Below are 20,234 nucleotides of genomic sequence, written 5' to 3' on the forward strand. Positions count from 1 at the left end.
TTGGCCCTTGCACACAGTCCAATTTGCAAGCCAATCGGACTTACGGTTTCCACACAGTGCCGGTTGACGCACCTTTTCTTTTTAGAAAAAAAGAGCGCAATTGTTAACGAAGCAATAAATACGCACGGACAACGAAAAAGGGGTAATGCTTGCCGACTTGGTGCGGGCCTTGTATTTGGGCTACGGCCATGAGTCTTACCTTTCTGTGCAGGGCTTGGTTCGCCCTTGCACATAGTCCAATTTGCAAGCCAATCAGACTTACGGTTTCCACACAGTGCCTGTTGACGCACCTTTTTTTTTTTGAAAAAAAGCGCAATAATTAACGCATTAATGACACGAAAAAGGGCTAATGCTTGCCGAGTTGGTGCGGGCGTTGTATTTGGGCTACGGCCATGAGACTTACCTTTCTGTGTAGGGCTAGGTTGGCCCTTGCGTACAGTCCAATTTGCAAGCCAATCGGACTTACGGTTTCCACACAGTGCTGGTTGACGCACCTTTTCTTTTTAGAAAAAAAGAGCGCAATTGTTAACGAAGCAATAAATACGCACTGACAACGAAAAAGGGGTAATGCTTGCCGACTTGGTGCGGGCCTTGTATTTGGGCTACGGCCATGAGACTTACCTTTCTGTGTAGGGCCTACTTGGCCCTTGCACACAGTCGAATTCGCAAGCCAATCGGACGTACGGTTTCCACACAGTGCCTGTTTGACGCATCTTTTTTTTTTAGAAAAAAGAGCGCAATGAATTAACGCATTAATGACCGAAAAAGGGCTAATGCTTGCCGAGTTGGTGCGGGCCGTTGTATTTGGGCTACGGCCATGATACTAACCTTTCTGTGTAGGGCTTGGTTGGCCTTTGCACACAGTCCAATTCGCAAGCCAATCGGACTTACGGTTTCCACACAGTGCCGGTTGACGCACCTTTTTTTTTTAGAAAAAAAGAGCGCAATTGTTAACGAAGCAATAAATACGCACGGACAACGAAAAAGGGGTAATGCTTGCTGAGTTGGTGCGGGCCTTGTATTTGGGCTACGGCCATGAGAGTTACCTTTCTGTGTAGGGCTTGGTTGGCCCTTGCACTCAGTCCAATTTGCAAGCCAATCGGACTTAACGGTTTCCACACAGTGCCTGTTGACGCACCTTTTTTTTTAGAAAAAAGTGCGCAACAATTAACGCATTAATGACACAAAAAAGGGCTAATGCTTGCCGAGTTGGTGTGGGCCTTGTATTTGGGCTACGGCCATGAGACTTACCTTTCTGTGCAGGGCTTGGTTGGCCATTGCACACAGTCGAATTCGCAAGCCAATCGGACTTACGGTTTCCACACAGTGCCGGTTGACGCACCTTTTTTTTTTAGAAAAAAAGAGCGCAATTGTTAACGAAGCAATAAATACGCACGGACAACGAAAAAGGGGTAATGCTTGCCGAGTTGGTGCGGGCCTTGTATTTGGGCTACGGCCATGAGACTTACCTTTCTGTGCAGGGCTTGGTTGGCCCTTGCACACAGTCCAATTTGCAAGCCAATCGGACTTACGGTTTCCACACAGTGCCTGTTGACGCACCTTTTTTTTTAGAAAAAAGAGCGCAATAATTAACGCATTAATGACACGAAAAAGGGCTAATGCTTGCCGAGTTGGTGCGGGCGTTGTATTTGGGCTACGGCCATGAGACTTACCTTTCTGTGTAGGGCTTGGTTGGCCCTTGCACACAGTCAAATTCTCAAGCCAATCGGACTTACGGTATCCACACAGTGCCGGTTGACGCACCTTTTTTTTAGAAAAAAAAAGAGCGCAATTGTTAACGAAGCAATAAATACGCACGGACAACGAAAAAGGTGTAATGCTTGCCGAGTTGGTGCGGGCCTTGTATTTGGGCTACGGCCATGAGTCTTACCTTTCTGTGCAGGGCCTGGTTGGCCCTTGCCCACAGTCCAATTCCTTGTACAATACAATATCTTTATTTCACTCGAGACATGCACAAGTCATACATGACAATATTAGGTAAATAAGACAATAGATATAGACCGAGGCACCAATCAATAAAATTGGAAAGATCGAAATTCTATAAAATAAAAAATTATGTCTATACTAATATACTAATTTATAGCGTCATTCTCGAAAACAGTGAATGAAAATATAAAAAAGAAACACAAAACACAAATACAATCATACATAAGTGTTCATATGGCATAATATATTTTAAACTTGCTAAATAGGTGTGTTATTTCAATCTAAATAAGGAAGAAGAAAAACAGAAGAAGAAGATAAAAATAATTACATGATATTTCTCAGGATATTTCTCACCAATAATAACAACGGGAGCATAACCAAAATTGTTTGACCTAATATTTTTTAGTTACTATATAAACAAATTATTTCTTTGACCAATTCACAGAATTTTCTGTATTCCACTTTTTTTAAACACTTATGTTCCATTAATTTTTTATAAATAATGATATTCAGTCTGTTGTGATATTTTGCTTTTAACTAGCGCTTACGAGTGACTAACAAAAAAAGAACATTCGGAGAGATAATGGAATTCATCGCCAATACCATTGTTGCATTGTTGTACTCGTACAAATTCTAAGATTAAATGGGATTCTATGCCAAGATCCAGTTTCTACAGGGAGTCTATGGCTTCTTGTTCGGAAGTTAATCATTTATCTTAAGTATTTAGGTTGTGCATTTATTAAGTATTTCTTAAATTAAAATTTTGTTTTAAAAGTTTGTAATTTGCACATTTGCTCGAATTTCCAATATTCGAGTAGCAATCATTCAAGAAAAATTCAGAAAATTTCTGTTTTACAGTAGTTGTTAACCATTTGGTGTTTGGAAAGTCATGGTGCGTCCAAATACCACTTAAGCCGCATGCAATTAAAATGTTTTTGATATAAGTTAACCATAAAAATTTATTCTTTTGTACAGTGTTTGATACGCTACGACGTTAAAAAATGGGCTTTGATGGTCAACCTTGACGTCGTGTGTACAAACATTGGATGAAACTATTGACATAAAATCAACTGTACTTGCCAATTTTCAATACGCTACTCGAAAGGTCGCAAAGTGTCGCGTTCTACCTTAAGTCTTATATACAGCTCGAATTCGATATTCCTTTCATTATCTGTTTACGTCAATGTTGACAAAAAGGGATGTTGATAAATCAAATACTGTACAATGTCTTCAGTCAACCGAATTTAGAAATCTAGTTTGAAACATAGACACGATAATCTTGGATTTCTTCGTAGAGTACATATAATACAGATTGCGCCCCCTGTTCTAATAACTACATCAAGGGCATTGCGTTCAAATCGACATTGATTCTACCTAGGCTTAAAACAACATTGATCCATGCTATTTTGAACGGAAATGTACCTACCCTTATCTATGTATTAATAACACCATTTATACCGTACTTTTGTAGAATTGCACATATATTAATAAGCCAGAAGTCTGCTTAATCATAAGCGACTGTTAAAAATATGTTTAGCAAGATATACATCAGAAATTCTACATAATCGACCAAGACATTGCAATTTTCTATATTCGATGTTAATTTTGGAGGCCGTCTAGTGCACTCAATGCAAACTCACATGCATGTTTATGAGATATTTCGTGTTGCATAATAATGCTATGCATTTTATAGTGCTACGTAAATTTCATGTCTTTGTTAACAATCAGTATAATAAGATGGATAGCGTTTATGGAATGTACTATCTATGTAATGCATGCGCGACTTTTGAACAGTATTGTGGCATATTTCTGCCACCAGAAAACCTGATAACTAACTAAATATTTAAGAGATTAACTAGTTACGAAACTAGTTAACCTCTTAAATAACAAGTTAGTTATCAGGTTAATTAGTTAATTTTTTCAATAAATAACAGATCATAACGGGAAATAAATTCATGTTAGTGTCTTCAACTGCCATCCTTTTATTATTTTACCAGCTAAAAATTAATGGATTAACTAGTTACGTAACTAGTTAATCTCTTAATTCACTAGTTTGTTAAGAGGTTAACTAGTCATTTAAATACGTAACTATGTAATCACTTAACTAACAAGATAATAAAGAGGTTAACTTGTTACGTTACAAGTTAACCTCTTAATTAACTAGTTAGTTAATAGGTTAACTAGTTACATAAATACATAACTAGTTAATCACTTAACTAACTACTTAATTAAGAGGATAACTAGTTACGTATTTACGTAACTAGTTAACCACTTTACTCACTAGTTAGTTAAATGATTAACTAATTATGTATTTACGTAACTAGTTAACCTCTTAATTATCTAGTAAATTAAGAGTTTAACTAGTTACGTAAATACGTAACTAGTTAACCTCTTAATCAACTAGTTAGTTAAGAGGTTAACTAGTTACATAGAGACTTAACTAGTTAATCACTTAATATTTAGCTGGTAAAATAATAAAAGGATGGCAGTTGTAGGCACTAACATACATTTATTTCCCGTTATGATATTTTATTTATTGAAAAAAATAACTACTTACGTAACTAGTTAACTTGATATCTAACTAGTTAATTAAGAGGTTTACTAGTTACGTAACTAGTTAACCTTTGCATTTACTAGTTAGTTATCAGGTTATCTGGTGGCAGAAATATGCCACCATACTTACAAGCTCATTTTATAATCTCTTCGTAAGTAATTATGTATATTTTAACATATGTTATGGTTTAAGTGTCATTATAAAGGGCTCATGCATGTTGATATGATTTCAGTAGCGTGAGAATGAATGGCGTGGTAAGGCTGGTTATAGGTACCTTCATTGTAAGGTAATAATTTTTTTATTTATAAATTATTTTTAATAGTAGTTTGATATAATTTTTTTATTTCTTCATCTTTTTATATAATATTCATTGATCTATTTGCATAATAATACTAATAATTTTGTCTTGTTGTTTCTGTTGTTTTTGCGCTTTTTCCAGTTTCTAGCATTTATATGAATTTCCACTCTTACAATGTCTGTATAAATTTAGTTTCGAGTAATGTTAATTTTGTTTTCACGATAAATATTTAATCTTTTTTTTGTGTCATACATTATTTTTCATTTATACTATGTTATAATTAAAACGACACAATTTATGTTGTTGACAGTCACCAGGACTTAAATATGTAAAACATTATTTCACTGTGATATTGATGATTTTATTTGTAGTACATTTATTCCTCCACATACGTCAAATGTTATTAGGCAAAGTGATATGAATAGTTTTGATTTAATAGAATTAGGTACAGAAAATACAAATTATTAGGAAAAGTATTTATAAATAGAGATCTAAACTCTAGAACTGCAAAGGAGCTCGAATTTATCATTTATGATAGGTTTTAAGATTCAAATTATGACTTAGAAAATAATGTAAATATACCAGAAAGAAAAAAACAAAGATAAAGCTCTTGATATTCGCGGAAAACGACTCATAAACCTTTGTAAATCTACAAATATCGTCATAGCAACCGGCAGGTTAAAACATGATGTTGGGGAATTTACATTTATTAATAGTACCGCGACGGTAATAGATTATGTTTAGCGAACTACAATGATTCCGAACATATCTCGAATTTTTCTGATCACTGCGCTATACACTTTTGCTTAAATTGTAAAAATTAGATTGAAGCACGTCGCAATCATTTCATGGGATTATTCTTTGCTTTTATCGACTGGGAAAATATGAAAGAATTGATTGTGTACTACTGTGGCAAAAACTTTAGAATGCTTATGTAAGTTCTAAATTTATTGTTGCCTTAAGGTCTATGTAAACCTCTATTAAATCTTCCGTTCGTTATAACAAAGTCAAGTCAACTCCAATAAGTTCAAAGGTTGGGGTAAAACAAGGAGACCCGCAAAGCAATTTATTGTGTCTATTTTTCTTTTAATGATATTTTAGAAAGTACACGAATGATTTAGACGGAATAATTAATTTTGATGATATTAAAATATTTCTATTACTGTTCGCATATGACGCTGCGATTTTTTTCCTAAAAACTCTAACTCATTTCAATCATTATTAAACGATGAAGGATTATACTGTAGTAATTATAATTTTATACTTTATGTTAATAAAAAAAAATGATTTTTGAAAACGGCCGTCGCACAAATTATGGTTTTTATTTGTATAACACAAAAAAAATCGAAGTTGTCAAATTCTTTAAATATCTAGGTGTACATCTATTCAATAACGGAAAATGGAATAGAACGCAGGAACCTATAGCACAACATGCGTCTTTCGTTCCTTGTAATTTGTTTATTATCTTTAATCAAATAGACTTACCCGTTTCACACCAAATAAAATTATTTGATTCTCTCGTATCATGAACTTGTATTAAGCGACGGAGGTATGGGGATCACAAATCGCACCCGCAGTCGAAGTTATTCATTCTTAATTTGTAGAAAAAAAAACGAAGTTAGATATCCACAACTCGAGAAGCGTTATTTGCCGCACTTTATCGAACACCTACAAGATGAAAGTAAATCATGTATTTATAGAAAAAAAAAACTTGAATTTTCTGTTTTATATACATTTTTCTCTTTTTTGGCATTACAATTTGAAAGACTTTCCCTTAATTTTTTTTGTACTGGCAGAATTTTCAAGAAAGAAGTCCGCCAAACACCAGTGAAAATACGGAAAATATGTTTCACTGCAGTGAAAATTATTTTTTTTACAGTGAAAATACAGAAAATGAAAATACGCATTTTATTTAATAAATATTTCTCAATATTGTATTTTTAAGTATATCATAAAGATGTTTTGTTATTAAAATCCAGCTTGTAACTTTTATAATAATTGTATTATATTTTTACCACTTTAGCGGCCGAGTATTCAAGTATCACATTCATACAATTGTTTTATGGTTTTACGTACAGAATCATTGAATTTATTTAGGAAATTAAAATGATTATAATTCCTTATTGCATTAACCAACGACAAAAATCAAATAAAAGCAATCTTTTTAAAATCACATTTTCCTCAGAAATCTATGTTTTAATTCTTTAGAAAAATGGGTTGAATAATATATAAATAATGGACTGGTAGTATATACAAGGGCCATCAGTGATGACATGTGTCGCCTAATGATAGCCATAACTTAGCAGAAAATCATTCAATCTAAAAATTGCACAATAGTTTCTGAGGAAGAGTCCAGACAATTTTCTGTATAGCTGTCAACATAAAAAAATAGTCAAGGGCAATAACTAAGCCAAAAATCATTCAAGCAAAAAACTTGTGTATTATGCACAAGTACGTGACCTACCAATCAATCCTGTAAAGTTTCATTGAAATTGCATTAATGGTATATGAGGAGTAGTCCGGACAAATTTTATTATATCAAGGGGCATAACTAGACTAAAATAATTCTAGCAAAAAAAAACACGTGTCATATGCGCAAGAAATTGACCTACCAATCAATCCTGTAAAGTTTCATTGAAACTGCATTAGTTGTATATGAGAAGTAGTCTTGACAAATTTAAAATAGATAAAAAGAAATAAAAGGGCCATAACTCTGACAAAATTCATTGAACCATAACAAAGCTGATGATATACACAACTAGACTAACAACTGATTATTTCTTCAAACTTTGGATGAAATTGCACCCGCAGTTTTTAAGAAGTAGTCCGGACAAGCTTTTGTGTATCTTGCAACACACAACCCACCCCCACATGTTTTATGTAAAGACCATAACTCGGCCAAAAATCAATCAACCGGAAAAGCCGTGCAATATGCACAAGGACTTGAGCTACAGATCAATTCTGTAAAGTGTCATTGAAATTGCATTAGTGTTATAAGTGGAATAGTCCGGACAAACTTTAAAATAAAAAAAATATTAAAGGGCCATAACTTTGTCAAGATCGTTGAACCGGAAAATGCTGACGATATGTACAACTAGACTTAGTACTAATCATTCATGAAAACCTTGGATGAAATTGCACTAGTAGTGTATAAGGAGTAGTCCGTACAAGTTTAATGACAGACGGACGGACGGACAGGCGGACAAACAGACTGACAGGCGGACAGACATATGAGGGAGAAGTGATCCCTTTATGTCACTCCGTAGAGGGGACACAAATATCTTTAAAAACCTTTGAAAGTTGTACATAATGTGCAGTAATATGCTGTACATCTATCAAAAGTTACGCAAACTAGTACACAATTTTTACAGTTGTCATGCTCTTGCTTTATAATGAGATATAGACTATTATTTAATATTTACATTGAACTACTTAAATGACAGGCAGCATATTCTGTAGCGGTATTATTCGGCAATATTAACCTGAGACTCGTTCATTTTCGGAAGCTTTTTCGTTAGTTTCCGTAATTTATATGAGATTTACTTACTGGTTTTTAATGATAGGAAAATGCTCGATACTGACTTTTATACAAACGTCTTGATAGCCTAGTGGTAAGAAGTATAATAGTATTTCAATCCCGAAGTTGTAAGTTTGAATCCTCAACAAGTGTTGTTTTTTTTTCAGATATCATTAACTACTTTTTTCATTTGTGGATCATTTCTTCTAATTTTTGTGCATTTTCATGAAATAAAGCATAACTTTGGTATATAGATGTATATGTATATATTTGAACAATCGTACGATGGGTAATTGGCATGCAAAATATAATATGAAAAAAACAAACAAAAAAAACATACAAAATAATTTGATCATACAACATTCGATTTGAAACTGAAAGTGTTTACTCATTATCCCCAAGGGTAATTAGGCAAGTTTTGTGTCGATAACTTTAAAGTATACATAAACCATGTGTACCATTATGCCATACTTTAAAATCCGTATGATTTACTTCGGAGACAAAATGTCATTGAATATTCAGGTCAATATTGGCAATAGTAAATGTTAGGAAGGTTTTGTATGCTTTGAGTCTCCACTTTACTACAAATTACATAACATATACATTTAATTCGCCACAATGACTACGAGAGACCGTTTATTACAAATATATCAGAGGCAATTAAAACCCGAAGCTTACATTTCGCGGTATGAATTGGTTATTTGTGGACGGATTTTGTTCACATTTGGACCATACAAAATTCAGCATATCATATTTACTACGTAATATTTTATTTTCAATTCATTGACCAGAAAATTAAACAAAATCAAATAATAATAATAATAACCAGATTTATAAAGCGCCCTTTTCATGCAGAGCACGTTCAAAGGCGCTGTACATAAAAAAACAACAATCAAAAAAGTATTATTGGATAAAACGTAAAATATTAAAGAAGATACAAAATGAAAGTAAAAAAAAAAGATATACCCGTGTGCTGCTACACACATAAAACGTTTAAAATGTCTTATAAAACCGGTAAAACTTACAGACTTGCGTAAATAACTACAAGTAGGTAATTGTAACCAGATGAGTTTTTAAAAGACGAGAGAGTTTTACAGTCAAGTAGTTCTGAAGGTAATGTGTTCCAAAGTTTTGGTGCTGCAACTGAAAAACATCGATCACCGTATGTTGCAGTTCTGGAACGTGGAACATTCAGTAAACCCGGTCCATGAAAAGACCTTAATTGTCTTTGAGATATATATACTGTTAACAAGTTTGCAATGTATTGCGGGGCTTTTGTTAAAGGAAAAATATCACAGAATGGCTGTAAATATCGTAACAAAATGAACAGTCTCTGAATCCCGCTTAATCTGTATGCTAACCGGTTCTTATAAATTGTGTGTCCTCCCATGGCTCAAACAACGAGTAAACCCCTCTGTCTCAGTCTCATGGAAATGACGTACAGTGTAATTTCTGAATTACTGAACTTCTAAAATCCGAAAACCTATGAAATCCGAACATTTTTAGGGTCCCAAAATACCACGTCCTGTTTTGTTATGTTATTAAAACCTCTGAATAATGGAACTTCTAGATTCTGAATTCCGAAGATTTTCTGGTAAAATATGGGATATATCAATATATATATATATATATATATATATATATATATATATATATATATATATATATATATATATATATATATATATATATATATATATTATATATATATATATATAATTATTATGTCCACTTAATAAAATTTAAAGTGTGGGATTTTGTCCGCTCTACAAAATTCAGGTATGGGGTTTCTTCCACTTTATAAAATGTTTGAGGTGTAGGGTTTTAACGTTTTGGGTATTGTCCTACATTCGTAAAAACCTTGAAGGACAATAAGCAAATTTATTTTTTGAATTTAAAAAGTCAAGTTCAGTATGCCAATATTTTAAAAACTGCCTTTCATTTTCACAGGCTAGAGACTATGTCTCTATGCCGCATGTGATTGCAACAACACGGTTTAAAGAAAAAGAAAATACAGAATCACCGAAGAAGGCGTTAAACAGCAAAACTGAAAATTTTGCAGGCTCATAGCTTCGGCGCAAGCAGAATTCAACTTTTAAACATTGAAATTGTGAAATTTGTTTATACTTTCTGTCAATCTGAACAGTCAAACATTAGTTTGGTTTTTGGTTACTTTTTATATGTATTATTGTTGTTGTATTAGTGTAGCTACTTTATACTATATTAAACTGTCGTCTTGATTTCAGTGAATAACTCTTAACTTGCCTAGATTTATACAACAACATGGTTTAAATCAGATCATCTTAAATGAAATACTAGTAAACTTTAATTAATGCCAATGGCAATTACTTTGGAAACAAATGACCCGTAAACAACGGTTTTATTTACATGTTCAAGAAGGAGCCTATTTTATAAAAGATATGCTTCGAATGCTCACCTGGATGGCGATTCCTAATATTTTTGAAAATGAATATACTTCTGTATTGAAATAGATTCGTGAATGACAAATTCTTTATTGACTTTCTTATCTGTGGGCTGTTGAACTAGCCCTTCGGTACAACACTTGCCCTAGTACATGTTCTTTGAAGTCAAAACATTTTCCCTGTTTCAAGGATAGATAATAATATAAAGTACATCCTTTCATTTATTGTTCTAAGCCGCATTTTTATGCTAAATTATTTCAAAATCCAACAATGAATGACAGTACCCTAAACTAGACAAAGTTTTTCAAGCCCTTTCAAGTCGAACTTGAAGTGTTGAACTTCAAACAGGCTAAATCTAATCGAGCCTGCAGCATTTTACAATTTTTTGCAGTGTTGGGCTTCTTTGGGGATTCTGTTTTTCTCTATTTAAAACCTTGGACTAGCTTGTGACACTGTCTCAATGTGCCACGCATTCGTGATTTTTTTTAAATCCATCCAAGAATGACAGTGATGTACAGGACTTAATACAGACATGTTATTACTGAGTTGACTTGTACGCATGTTTGTAACTTGTAAACCGTCAAATATACCTTCCGGCAAATGAGGGCGCCCGGAGGTATAGACATTTGAGCAGGCTTACCTTCAGGGGAATAAAAACTTATTTAAATTAAAGAATACTTTTTGTATGCTTGGAAATAACATCCAAATGACACAAGCAAATGACATTCTCTTTTATTTAAGTATAAATTATGTCCTCCTGTGAACGTTGCGATTGCCTTGTTGATCTTTATTTTCGTTTTGTTTTGTAGTTATTCCCCCTTCGAAAAAGAGGGGGTATATTGTTTTGCTAATGTCGGTCGGTGGGTCTGTCGGTCAGTCTGTCTGTCGGTCTGCCTGTCCGTTGGGAGACCACATGGTTTTCACTAATTATCTTGAAAACCATTTATTACAACGTCTTCATATTTCACATATTGATTTTTATGTTACTAGGTAAAAGGTCAAAGTCACGGTTGCCATAAATGTCAAAATGGTTTGTGCTGATTTCATGAAAACTGTTTAATACAAAGTTTTCATATTTCACATACTAATTTGTCATAACTAGTAGATGACCCCTATTGATTTTCTGTTCACTAGGTCAATAGTCAAGGTCACAGGGGCCTTCAATGTAAGAATGGTTTCCGCTCCTTATGTTTATGGATCATTCACATCTGCGGTAATGTTGAGCAATCAAACAAACTATGCATTGGCATAAAAGATAATTTCAAGCGCATGCATGTACGTTAAGAATGAACAATAAAAACAAACAGAAAAAGGTATTACACAAAGACATAAAACATTGTTATCATTTTTGTTATTTGTATTTTATAATTATCTTTAACTTTGTTTCTCATTTTTTCTTCTTTTTTCGTTGTATTTGTTTGAATCTCTCCCATGAGAAATTAGAACGTCATTCCATTCGCAAAGATAATTACCGTGGGAGATAATCCTGATTTCTTAACTGAAACAATCCTTGAAAACATTCAATTAAAAAATATTTCTGGCGGTAAAAAATAAGATTGAAATTTTCACTTTCCTAAAGCCTACACTGATATCTATCTAGATACCGTATAAGTGTTTTTTTTCTGCGGTGACTTAATTTCTGCGTTTTCTGCGGTCAGTTTCAGCACCGCAGAAATATAAACCGCAGAATGTTTCTCAAACCTGCTACGATATGTGTCTTGCATTATGACCTATTTCGTCTACAGTAATACCGACTAACGAATTATAACGGTAAGCGGGTTTTTAAGTTATATTAAATTGATGTAGGCTAAGTATGTAATCTGTGTTTGTATGGATGAACTTATTGTAAATTATGCTAATTAAAGAAGCAACTAAAGCAATGTACATGTTACTAAAGAAAATTAGACATTTAGATTTATCTATTGACATACAAATAGACTTATTCAATAAAACCATTAGGCCAATCCTACTTTATGGTAGTGAATTATTTGGTTTCAGCAACATGAACACTCTGGAAAAAGTACAATTGAAATCTTTTAAACACATCCTCAATTTAAAAATGTCAACACCATTCTATATGATTTATAGTGAACTTGGAATAATTCCTCTAAAGGAAGAAGCAAAAATTAGAATGATATCATACTGGTGTAAAATTAAAAAGTAATATTAATGATACCAACAATAAACTATCTACTAAATTATATAAAATTCTACTAGCCCTCAAAAACCAAAGAAGAGTCAAATCGAAGTGGTTAGACTATATTCAAAGTCTAATAGAAACAAACGGTTTTAACAATATATGGTTGAACGAAGACAGCGTCAATCATAAATGGTTCTCACTCGCCTTCAAAAGAAACATTATAGATCAATATTTCCAAACCTGGAGCTCAACAGTTAATAACTCCACAAATTTCATGTATAAAACAATTAAGCATAACATACAACTAAATAAATACTTTACAATAATCCCAAACTATTACTGTCAAATAATAACACGATTCCGCACAAGAAACCACAAATGTCCCATTGAGGTGGGTCGCTATCATAATATACCAATTAATGAAAGAATTTGCTTCCTATGTAATCACGGAATTGGGGACGAATATCATTATATTTTAGAATGCCATCACTTTAATGATAGTAGAATTAAGTTTATAAAGCCCTACTACTACAACAACCACAATACACTCAAATTTGACCAACTTTTCAATACTGAAAATAAAATAGAGCTAATTAAACTGAGTAAATTTATTGAAATTATCACCAAAACAGTAAAAACTTATTACACATGAAGTTTGATAATTACAACTAAATCAAATTAAGACATAAGATATGTAATATAAATAGGAAAATAAAAATAAACCATTTTATATGTACTTATTTCATACCCAGTCAGTAAGATCAAAGAAACTAACATATTACTATATATAAATAATACATGAAGTATATGTATGTACTATATTATACATAAACATGTCAAATGTACTGTACAATATATGATGTAAAGTTATAAATTGTATTAACATTATTAAATTACATATATATGTATAATATTAAGATTGAAAACTCAATTTATAGACCTATGTATCCATTTAGCTGATTCAGATGTACATTTATATTGTTTTCTTTTTGCCTTATTGCTATTTTACTGCATTTGCAGTATATTCTTTACACATACATTATTATTACTAATTAATTAATTTCTTTTTTGCACATAAGGATGTACTCAGTATGTTTTTTGTATTTTTTGGTTGTTTGTTTGTTTATTTTTTCTATTATTAATAGTTTTTGTTTATTTATTTATTTATTTTTTTAATCTTTATTGTTTAACATCCTTAACATTTATCTATTATTATTATCTCATAATGAGACATATTGTGCGAAACATTAATGAATAAATGAATAATTGAGTAAATGAATGAATAAATAAATAAACAATTTTAATTTTACATAATCATATCAATGTATGTGTTCATTTAATGTATATTTTTGCTATTGAGATTGTTCCTTACTTCAATACTGTATATACATAAATAAACCAGACAGTAGGTACTGAAAGTTGGTAAAATATTTGAAGGATGATGCTAAATTTTTCGGAAAATCTTTTTATAATAGAACAATTCAAACACATGGAATCATTTTGCATATTGCTGTAACATTTTTTATGCACTCTATTGTAACTACTGTATTGTTCTAACTTCTAAGTAAATAAATATTATGACTAACTTAGAAAATATTTATACAATTCTTTACCATTTAATTTTCCATAATACTTCGGATATATATTTCTTTGCTGTCACTAACATGCATTTATACTGTACAGGACAAAGTTTGTTTAAAAACTTGAAGGAAATATTCATTTTCAATATTAACAAATATTTACTGTAGTTTGGAAAATGCATTTCAATTGAAAATTCGCGCTCACTAGATTTAAAATTCATATTGTTGACAAGAAAACTGCCAGTTCAGCAGCCCTTCAAATTTCGCTTTCGTTTAAAGGACTGTACATAGTGGCCTGTTCACCAAATTGGACGGCATGCACAATCCCTATACGTGTAAACAACTCAACAAAAATAATAAATAAAAATAAAATTCACTTACCTATTTCTACAGTTGTTATACATGCCAACAGGAGATTGTGAGCATCTTATAATCGGACCCTCTTATAAATAATCCATCAAATAAATTTCAAAATGACACAGTTCACTCACAGACACTTGGGGTTTGGAGCTCAAAACGCCTTTAAAATCCAAATAAAATGCATATTTGTCAATCCCAGCACATGTACTGATCATATATATCAAAAAATCTTAATATATGCCGTTTTGAAAAAAAATCATATTTCAACAACTATAATAATACACAAGATAAAAATGTTCGCCGGAAAAAATCCGCACCCCTACCGTCATAATCACCATGTATTTTATTCCATTTCCAATATTTTCACATAATCCTTTGGTCCATCGACACAGAAGATATAATTCTTCACGATGATGGTCAATTTTAAACTTCAACGGTAATATAAACAACGCAACAGCCGAAATAAACATCAATATTATCGCCGTTTTTTTTCAACGACAAAATCTTTCGATAAATTCAATGGACCAGACGGCTATGAACGAGGCTATCCGATTATGTGGTTCCCAAACTTAAAAGCGCTGCGCATTTTGCACACGGCAAAGCTGGGGCCACATAATCGGATAGCTTCGTTCATAGCCGTCTGGTCCATTGAATTTATCGAAAGATTTTGTCGTTGAAAAAAAAACGGCGAGAATATTGATGTTTATTTCGGCTGTTGCGTTGTTTATATTACCGTTGAAGTTTAAAATTGACCATCATCGTGAAGAATTATATCTTCTGTGTCGATGGACCAAAGGATTATGTGAAAATATTGGAAATGGAATAAAATACATGGTGATTATGACGGTAGGGGTGCGGATTTTTTCCGGCGAACATTTTTATCTTGTGTATTATTATAGTTGTTGAAATATGATTTTTTTTTTAAAACGGCATATATTAAGATTTTTTGATATATATGATCAGTACATGTCCTGGGATTGACAAATATGCATTTTATTTGGATTTTAAAGGCGTTTTGAGCTCCAAACCCCAAGTATCTGTGAGTTCACTGATTCACATTTATTCCAAAAATGAATTATTGCCAGTTTCCACAGACCGCAGATAACATTTAATAACCCAGTACGAAGATGTCAACTTCTACCCTTAATCAGATTACGTGTGATTAAGTCCGAGACAGACAAAATCCACGTTTTCCATGATATTAACCTCATCCTGACACAATGACACAATTTCTGCATAACCTGACTGACTTGCATGACATAATTAATTTAATGGGTTTACACGGTGTGTAAATCAATCGACCAATCAAATAACCTGATTAAAATATCTACAGACCGGGTCGCGCATTATTAAAATTCCATGAGTATGACTAGAATGGACTGGTATCAATATCATTAATTACGGAATAGATTTTTTTTTTCACTTTCGTATAAATTCCTTCAAGATCTTAAATAAAAGTTGTCCTCTGTGATTACGTGTATTATTAGAATTTGTTCTCATGTCTATGTATATTACATACTGAGATATATTTAATAAAACTTGAAAAAAAGAATAAAAGATATTTCAAACCATTTCAACCCTTATACTGCTTAATAATCGTCGTAAACTTTAATTGTCATGTGATTTACGATAAACTGCTATCAACTTTTTAATTACTGAATTAAAGATACTACCGGGTTAAATTTTTCACACGTCATTTCACGATGATCAAAAGCTGCATACCTTTCTATTGTTGCACATTATATTTGTTTGCAAGCAAACAGTATATTTGTTTGTTATGACAATATAGTTTTGCGGTGGCGAAGCTGAACAAATGTTAACGTGCGCAAAAATAGGTAGAGAAATGTGACTTAGACTTTGATAAGACGAGTCGCAGAATTTAAATCACGTTTTGTCCAAAGAATGTGCCGCAAAAATGAAGTCCGCAGAAATAAAAACATGCCAAAATTTGGAAAAACCGCAGAATTTGGAGCCCGCAGAAACAAAACACTTATACGGTACTTTGTTAACGTCCGGTATGAGAAGGTTTGTAGAGGGTGACCATTTATTTATCTGGTCGCCTTTCCAGGCGCACTGTTTAAAACCTTTGAGACCCCATAGTCTTTTTCCCTTTTATAATTATAAAGAACAAAACTTGAATGTTACTGGTTCGTAGATTTAATTTGTAGTGGACGCATGATCAAACAATATTCTTTTTTTTTTAAATAAAGGCAAACTTTGAAAACAGCCCCTCATTGTGGTAAATTTTAGGGATATTTTGAATAAGTCTTCTAATAAAGGAAAATGGTCAAATAATTATTTAATGTGAAACGAATAGAAACGGTGGTTTCTTTAAATGACTGTAGTATTAGAAAGTGTGATTCTATAATAAAAAAGCAATACAAATTTATCTAAATAACTTTTTAATATACACAATGTATCCACAAATGTTTTAATTGAAAATTAGGCTTAACTTAGTCGTATCTTATAAAAGAAAAACAAATGAATAAAATTAAAAATCGATATTGCTCGAGCTCAAATCGTGTATTACGAAACCCTTTATCTAAGACCTTGTTGCATAATGAAAATGATTATTTTGAAAAAAATGAGGTAGTGAAAGATCTGAAATTGTGCGTCAGTCCTATATCAAACATAATTTTCACGTTAGTTAGTTAGTAAGAAAAATATCAGATAATTATCTGTATAACTAGTTAAATTTTCAGTTAAGAAACGCAATGGATATGTCCAAAACATTCCGAATTATCTGTTTACTAAAATGTATCTAGTTATACAGATAGTTATCTTGTACTTTAGGCTAATTAACACAAAAAAGTTATAGAAAAAAACAGATAATTATCTATTATTTAACTGGTAAGTGTTCGTTTTTTGAAGTTATATACATATTCGTTATTTATCTAACAGACAAGAAATATTTTATTTTGTGTGATAAATATCTGTAAATTATTTATCGTGCTAACACAAAAACTTACTAGTTAGCCAGATAGTTAACCGATAATTATATGGTTACTGTTGGCATAAATGCGGTACCAAAGTGGTTTCATCAAAGATATTTATACATTGACTTTTAAGGGGTATCTATGCCGGTTACTGCACGACAGCGTACTCCTGTCAAGGATCATGTTCAACTTCGCAGACTTATTACATAAGTTGTGAATGGTTTGGATGGGGCAGATGTGCTAGATCCCGGTAAATATCATAACCATTCGTTTTATTCTCATATGCTTCTTTTTTATCAATTTAATAATGTTTGCATAATTGCTTGAACATTTTAAATGACTTTATACAGCCATAGAAAATATACTGCCAAACCTAATTTGATCAGTAAAACGTTATCAATCTAAGAAAGAGTTGATGTTTTATTGTCTTCTCTCCAAATAAAGCATAAATATCACTGACCAACTATATTTGATTTTTGAATTATAATTATATTCCATTCCTCCAGATGATATTACTACAGTTTATGTTTATGAGTTTATGTTTAATGATGCTAACATAAAATTAACATTTTATAACTGCATATGTTATCGTTTTTTGTTTTTTTTTGTTTTTTTTTTTAATTTTTGCAGAGTATGCTAAGAATTATCTGTTTATGTCTCAAAAATTATTTTTTATTATAAACAGAACTGTTTACAAGCAGTGTACACAAACATGCTATAGAAGTGAATGTTGTGCGGGCTATTCCGGAAGTTTCTGTAGCACCCGTAAGTTGAAAACGTTTGCTCTGAAATCTGATGTATAAATCATTTAAAACGACGGGCTTACGACGAATACATGTTTCTAAGTTTGTACACCTTGTTAAACAAACAATAAATGTTTGTTAAGATATTCTAAACAAATGCACTGCATCTTCCCGAAAAAAATCTTATTTTTGTGATTGGTGAGTATGTCATAAATGACTATTCTATAAGGTTATCATAATTATAAACTATTGTAAAATTATACTTATATTATCATATGTATGATCTTTTATAATATTATACTTTCAATATGACAGGTATAAACTATTGTAAAGTTATACTTTATCATTTGTACAGCTTCGTGTTTTGGGTCATATTCGTGTCCTAACGGTGGAAAATGCCAATCTCCAGACATGTGTAGCTGTCCTCGTGGCTTCTCCTCGCCCAGGTGTTATGGTAATGAAATTCAATGACTTTTAACTTGTTAAAGATATATGTTCACGTTATATAAAAAGATTGATGTATTATATAACTGTACATACATTCTGTTGTTTGACATTAATTATACAACAATAAAACCGCAATTAGTCTTCTTGGTATAGCAAATTCCTCTTGAGTTTAATATGAGATCCAAACTATATTAACCGTGCAAAACATCAGTTTTGTTTCCATTAGAATAATTTTGAAAGTTTTGAAAATATCCCAAAGGTGATAAATGTAACTGACATTTCTGCAGTAATCACTCATTATACCTTAAATAAATGTCTCTATAAAGTCATTATGCATCACCCATTATTACACCTGCCATGAAAAGAGCTGAAGCAATCTTAATATTAATACTCAAAAGTTCTTATCAATTGCAAGAAAAGTAAAAATGAGGTTTATTCCCATATCGACTTCTACAAAACGAGAAATTTCACTTGTTTACTGTAGCGGATACTTACCCTAATCAGTAGAAAAACCATTGTGATATCACAAGTAAAATACGGAAGTGATACAAAAAAATTGAAATAATCAGACAAGCCACACAAACACGAACATTTAATAATTTAATTTAATTGCAAACGTTTGGCTATATGCCTTCATCAGTGCAAAACATATTTTTTTTTTTTCAAAAAAATTGAAGAATTTGGCAACATAGCCATTAAAATATAAAGTTCGAAAATAACAAAATGTAATGAGAGTATACGTGCAGCTTTTTCTAATAGTTATAATCTATCTTTTTGTTTAAGATATCAACGAATGCAGCAGCAGCGGTCATGGGTGTCAACACAATTGTGTCAATACTCATGGCTCTTTCCGTTGTAGATGTAAAGCAGGCTATACACTGACCTCAGATCTAAAATCATGTCAAGGTATTTTGCGGTATATGTGCATAATTGACAATTAATCAGACTGTAAAACTGATAAACTATAATGTTTTAAGAATTTCAAAGCGCTTTTGTTTCGTTTCTTTTTATATATCAAATATTGGCAAACTATTGTTAAATACTGCCCGATGACAACAATAACATATACTTTCAGATATCTAACATCATTTTTTTTGTTATAGTCGGGGTTTACGTCGTAACTACGTAGGTCATAGTTTCAAATTTCCAGGTTTACTAATTCAAGGAGTGTGGGGGTGTTTAATAACTGGACTAAATGCGTTGTAGTATCTAGATTCAAACAATCAAATATAGTGTCAACAACAAAAACAATGTAAACTTTGTAAAGTCGGAAGTGACGGTAACGTAAG

General features: G+C 32.1%; 1 protein-coding gene across 1 annotated transcript in view; it reads left to right on the forward strand.

The window, feature by feature from the left end:
- The first annotated feature begins 3,623 nt into the window (after positions 1-3,623).
- The window catches only part of LOC132726759 (uncharacterized), a 34,804-nt gene continuing 18,193 nt past the window's right edge, over positions 3,624-20,234 (forward strand). Inside the window, exons 1-6 of the mRNA XM_060712115.1 lie at positions 3,624-3,715; positions 4,734-4,787; positions 17,889-18,005; positions 18,441-18,520; positions 18,854-18,952; positions 19,729-19,851. Of these exons, the coding sequence (XP_060568098.1) occupies positions 4,744-4,787; positions 17,889-18,005; positions 18,441-18,520; positions 18,854-18,952; positions 19,729-19,851 (463 nt within the window). The 5' untranslated portion in view covers positions 3,624-3,715; positions 4,734-4,743. The remainder of the gene's footprint in view (positions 3,716-4,733; positions 4,788-17,888; positions 18,006-18,440; positions 18,521-18,853; positions 18,953-19,728; positions 19,852-20,234) is intronic.

This window comes from Ruditapes philippinarum, unplaced genomic scaffold (genome assembly GCF_026571515.1).
Source record: "Ruditapes philippinarum isolate M1 unplaced genomic scaffold, ASM2657151v2 ctg5565_1_1_1_1, whole genome shotgun sequence".
NCBI classification, from domain to species: Eukaryota; Metazoa; Mollusca; class Bivalvia; order Venerida; family Veneridae; genus Ruditapes; species Ruditapes philippinarum.